The sequence below is a fragment of the Musca domestica genome, unplaced genomic scaffold (genome assembly GCF_030504385.1).
Source record: "Musca domestica strain aabys unplaced genomic scaffold, Musca_domestica.polishedcontigs.V.1.1 37, whole genome shotgun sequence".
In the NCBI taxonomy this organism is placed as follows: domain Eukaryota; kingdom Metazoa; phylum Arthropoda; class Insecta; order Diptera; family Muscidae; genus Musca; species Musca domestica.
In genome coordinates this window covers 2712451-2718215 of record NW_026712321.1, presented here as the reverse complement: position 1 = coordinate 2718215, position 5765 = coordinate 2712451, and the positions used below count along the sequence as shown (strand labels likewise).

Genomic DNA, 5765 nt, shown 5'->3' with positions numbered 1-5765 from the left:
GAACTAAAAAATACCAAAGGGTCGATCACATCAAGCAAGCGCTTCGCCGGGAATGGGCCAAAATACCGTAGAGCAACCTTCGGGCAGCCTGTGACGCTTTCGAATTATGGCCAAAGGTGACAAATTCGAACAAATCTAAACTCATTCTAAAATTTGATGCTATTTCCGGCATTAGATGGAGTTCGGGAATGGGCAGTATCGGTCCACACCTGCTGGTACCTCCTCCGGAAAAGGTCAAAATTTGAGAAAAAGAAGAAGAAAATAATTTACTGCACAGAAAAAGAAAGTATAATCCTATTTTGCTCAAACTTTACAAATCCTTATATTTCCATGAGTGCTACATCAGATGCGAAAATGGACAATATCGATACACTTCATCAAGTATGTACCTCCCTCACAAAGGGTCAAAATTTTGAATAATTATAACTCTTATAAAAAAGGGGTGTAAGAGTCCGATTGTCTTCAAATTACATTTACCGCAATATTTTTTTTTTTAACCCATGGTCTATTGTGAAGATGGAATATATCGGTCCACTACTTCCGGTACCTCCCCCACAAAAGGTCAAAATATTGAATATCCATGTAGCTCATAAATCGCGAAACCATAATCCGATTCCATTCAGACTTTGCACATCTCAATATTTCCATCAACACAAGATCTGCTATAAAGGTGTTAGAGATCGGACCATTCCTTCTGGTACCTCTCCCACAAAGGGTCAACGTTTTGAATAACCAAAACCATTATAAAATCCGAAATAAGCATCCTGTTCTCTTCATATTTCACACAACCCATTATCTCTACAAACACAAGATCTGCTGGTCAACTCATTCGATCCCTTTGATTTGAAAGTTATTTTTTTCACCACACCGCCACCACCCTCGTATGTGTGTGTGTGTTTTTTTCAATATGAAATCTATTTTCATAGCAGAACAATGACAGCGGCTACTGTAGAATGAACTCATCCAACCGCAATGGGAAATATTTTAATTTCTATTTAAATGAGTCGGTATTTTCCGAGACATTGTGCGGAGCATTCTTCGTAACTGGTCATGGGTATTTAAAGAGATTTAGGTTACAAAGAACTGCATTACAGTTTCTGCCAGCGTTAACACAATGGGTAAGAAAGAAAGCCAGCTCGGCTGGCCCATTGCAATTTGGAAATAATTTCCATTCCATTCTTTTGTTCAGGTGATTTTTGGATTGCATCCTCCGCGCACAGCCCCCTGCCGGAATTTACGGTTGTTGGCGGCCATGACAGCGACAGCTCGCCGGTGTATGTCGGTCGTGCCGAACACAATGGTGAGGTGTTGGCTGCCAAAGTCATACCCAGCAAGGGATGTGCCTACGTGGCCTGGGGTGGCCAGGAACATGTGAAGTATCACTACGAGGTGCTGCGAGGACCCGGCTATAGCTGGGTCCAGGCCGAACATGGACAGGTGCCAGCGAATGCTGTCTCACCCGGCCTAAGCGGTGATGGCGAACCGCTGTACGTGGGACGTGGTCACCACTGTGGCAGTTTGAGTGTCGGCAAAGTTCATCCCTCTCATGGTTGTCTCTATATACCGTATGGAGGCCAGGAGGTAGCCTTACATCGCTATGAAATTCTGGTGCGCAATCCCAGAGATAACTGGATGGCAGCCGGCCTGGATTATGCTCCAGCAAATAGCGTGGTTGCTGGCCATGACAGTGATGGCAGTGTCATCTATGTGGCTCGGTCGCAACATAACGGCCTATTGTTGCCGGCCAAATTTATTCCAGATCGCCGAGAGGCCTATGTGGCCAGTGATGGCAATGAAATCCGGAAATCTAGCATAGAGGTGCTGGCGGGTCACAACAACTATGCCTGGGTTCCGGTTTACAATGGCGCAATTCCACCGAACGCCATAGCCTCGGGGCATACACCGTCCCAGGAACCCATGTATATTGGAAGGGCGCATCACAGTGGCAGCCTGACACCAGGTTTGGTCCTAATCGATAATGATAGTGTTCTCATTCCCTATGGAGGTCGTGAGGTCTCTGTGCATCCATATGAGATTTTGACTAGAATTTAAGTAAGGATTCAAGATGTTGTTGTTGTTGTTATTTTTGTGGAAATTAATAAAAATTGGAAATCTTAGAGGCTGGATTTTTTCCTACGGAACTTTTTTGTAAATCATATTTTTATACCCTCCACCATAGTATGGAGGGTATTTGTCATTCCGTTTGTTACACCTCGAAATATACATTTTAGACCCCACAAATCAACGATTTATCAACGTCCGTCCGTCTATCCGTCCGTCCGTCCATCTGTGGAAATCACTCTTGCTTCCGAACGAAATGAAGTAAGTTGATAAAAATTTACTCAAATGTGTATTATGTCTGCAGGACTTTTGGTATTGAAAATGGCCTATGTAGGTCCACGTCATCGTATAGCCCCCATATAACTGTACCCCTCGATATTCGGTATTTTGATGATTTTAGCGCAATTATTTACCGGAATTGATTCAAATTTGGAATTTGAAATTCGTAATAGATACTACAGCCTAAGACAGAAAATGGTCCACGTCTTCCATTTGCCATTTTTGGCCATTTCGTTTCTGCTGATATTACTGTCTACTTCCGTGACTAAAGAATGAAAAATGATTAGTCTCTGATCATAGTAATTTATTTTTAATCATATTTTGCCAGATAAGTGCTTAAATACTGCTTGATTTGTTGTGCATTTCTTTTTTTTCTAAGCATAGCGGGAGATTTTGGAAAAAAATGACTTCTTGTTTATTTATTAAAATTGCGTGGAGGTGTAAACATATCTTCATTAAGGAGTCATAAAAAATTATTAAAAGGTGTCAGTTAATTTTATAATAATTCGCAATAAATAAATTAAAAGAATTGTTGATGTGAGAAACGCTGCAGCAGCATAACTGTGGCTTTCACTGAACATACCCCTCTCAAACTCTGTTCCTTGTCATTCTTCTCCCTTTGTTACTCTCTTCCTCTTATCAAATAATAATTTAAATGAATTGTTGATGTGAGAAACGCTGCGGCAGCATAACTGTGACTTTCACTGAACATACCCCTCTTAAACTCAGTTCCTTGTTATTCTTCTCCCCTTGTTACTCTCTTTCTCTTATCAAATAATAATTTAAAAGAATTGTAAATGTGAGGAAGGCTGCGGCAGCATAACTGTGGCTTTCACTGAACATACCCCTCTCAAATTCTGTTCCTTGTTATTCTTCTCCCTTTGTTACTCTCTTTCTCTTATACAATAATAATTTAAATGAATTTTTTATGTGAGAAACGCTGCGGCAGCATAATTGTGGCTTTCACTGAACATACCCCTCTTAAACTCTGTTCCTTGTTATTCTTCTCCCTTTGTTACTCTCTTTCTCTTATCAAATAATAATTTAAAAGAATTGTTGATGTGAGAAACGCTGCAGCAGCATAACTGTGGCTTTCACTGAACATACCCCTCTTAAACTCTGTTCCTTGTTATTCTTCTCCCTTTGTTACTCTCTTTCTCTTATCAAACATATTGTCGATAAACCGGTAGTGGTTAGCTAATACCGTAGTCATAAGCATAAATATGAATAGAGCAAGAATAACAACAATCCCATAACAGAGAGTAAGAAAGAGAGTCGTGATCTTTAAGAGACAGAGAATCTGAGATTAAAAGCAGCGGTGCTCAAAACCGTGTTCTAGAACATGAAGACAAAAAAGAGATTATTAAAGAGAAAATTAAAATTCTGTTTTTCTTTATATTTTACGGTTTTATTTAATTGTTTTTAAACACGAATGTTTACCAAAATAGTTTATAAAGCAAATGGATAAAAAATATTTGTATAAATAATGACTTATTACTGTTTTGTTATTGATTTAAATAAGCAAAGAGACATTTGACTGAAAAGAGATATTTCTCTTGAGCACCGCTGTTAAAAGCCAATGCACTCGTCCAACAGCTGCTACAATTATTCCAGTGACAGTTCATTATATTGTTTACAAGCGCACAAAAGCATTTTGGTGAGAATTTTCCCGAAAAAAAAATTATTTGTGATGGAATTCAGGCGTGATAGGGTGATTTCTTTATATTTGACTGGAAAATGACACAAGTGGCTATCGTTGGAGCACTCCAGCATTGAATTGTGTGAATAAATCTTTTGTGTCTCGTACCATCGCTCGTTACTGTGATACTGGTAGCGCAGCCCAAGCAAGTGGACGGAAGAAAACAGCGACATCAGCAGAAATGGTGCGAAAAGTAAAGAAACGACTTGATTGAAACCCGCATCGCAGTGGCCGAAAAATGGCTTGTGAGCTAAACATATCGCAATATTTCATTCGGCAAATATTGAAAAATGAGCTCGGGTTAAAGCTATTGAAATTCCAAAAAGTACCAGAACTTACACCGCACCGGAAAGAAAATAAACTCAAAAGAGCTAAAGAGTTGATTCGCTTGGCCGAAAGTGGTGAACTGCCAAATTTGGGTTTTTTCCGATTAGAAAACATTCGTTTGTCCAGCAGTTTGTAAACAAACAAAATGATCGTGTTTATCGTGCCAAAGGGGTCAGCTGAAAATGTGCACCTTCGGTTGGCCACCAGAACTCAAGTGCGGGTGATGGTGTGCGACGCCATAATAATCGTTGGTCGCTCTCCGCTCATATTAATCAACTGTGGCATCATAATAAATGCCGAATATTATGGCGAAAATATTCTGGAGGGTGTATTAAAGCCTTGGCCACACCAAAAATTTTGGCCACAGACCTTGGACATTTCAACAGGACTCCAGGCACCATCGCCACCCAGAATAATTACAAAATGAGTTTCCTCGCTTCATTTCCAGCCACCAAAATCTCCGTTTACCAATCCGTGGGACTATTGTGTCCGAAGTATTTTGGAAAGCAAGGTGGGCACTAAAAAAATTCCAAAGTGTCGATCAGCTCAAGCTAGTGCTTCGCCGGGAATGGGCCAAAAACCCGCAGAGCAACATTCGGGCAGCGTATGACGATTTCATTGGCCGTTTGAAGGCCATAATTCGTGCCAGAGGTGATCAATTCGAACAAATCTAAACTTATTCTAACATTTGATGGTATTTCCGACATTTGAAAAAAAATAATATTATGGCGTTTGACTTTGTTGCCGATTTTTTATCTCATCCTGTATTGTAATTAGAAGAAGCATCAGTGCAAGAAACAAGCATAGAAGAACTTGCAAATTTGTCACTCCATTTTCATTTTGAACTTTAATAAATCCATGAGACATCGAAAAAACGTCTTTCTTTTCGAATTGAATATACATAAGCAGGAGGATAAGTAAAAAAACTAATATTACTCAAGGAATAATATTGCCGATCACTGGATTATAATTCGTGGGGAATATTCGACTACTAAGCGTAGCCCAATATATGTATTTGGTGTAAATTACGGCCTCTGGATCATCGCTTTTAACATTTGATGGAAAGCAGTGTCATTTATATTTTGGAGAACATTGTTTGTGGAGCAAGTATTAAAAACAATTGAGAAACGATCAATTTCCCCTACTTTCGAGAAATGTCGTGTTCATTGGTGCATGACGGGTAAGAAGTTTAAGTTGTTTATTAACTCCTGAGAAAGAAGTCTGCTATAGCCATAGACGGTATGTTGAAATCGTTGCAAAGTGAATTCGTTGATGGCAGGGATTGGGTTGGCCAGGAATTGTGCCCTAGCTATCCAATTAAGAACTTAACCAACTAACCATAAATACTCATACAAAATTTCTGATAACCTAATTCCATAAAGAGTTAATTGCAAAAAAA

At 39.5% G+C, this 5765-nt stretch overlaps 1 protein-coding gene across 1 annotated transcript; it reads left to right on the top strand.

The window, feature by feature from the left end:
* Nucleotides 1-1013: 1013 nt before the first annotated feature.
* On the top strand, nt 1014-2115 carry LOC101891949 (uncharacterized). The gene is made up of 2 exons (XM_005189273.4): nt 1014-1118; nt 1190-2115. Exons 1-2 carry the CDS (start codon nt 1115-1117, stop codon nt 2050-2052), a joined length of 867 nt encoding a protein of 288 aa, XP_005189330.1. The 5' UTR covers nt 1014-1114; the 3' UTR covers nt 2053-2115.
* The last annotated feature ends 3650 nt before the right edge of the window (nt 2116-5765 follow it).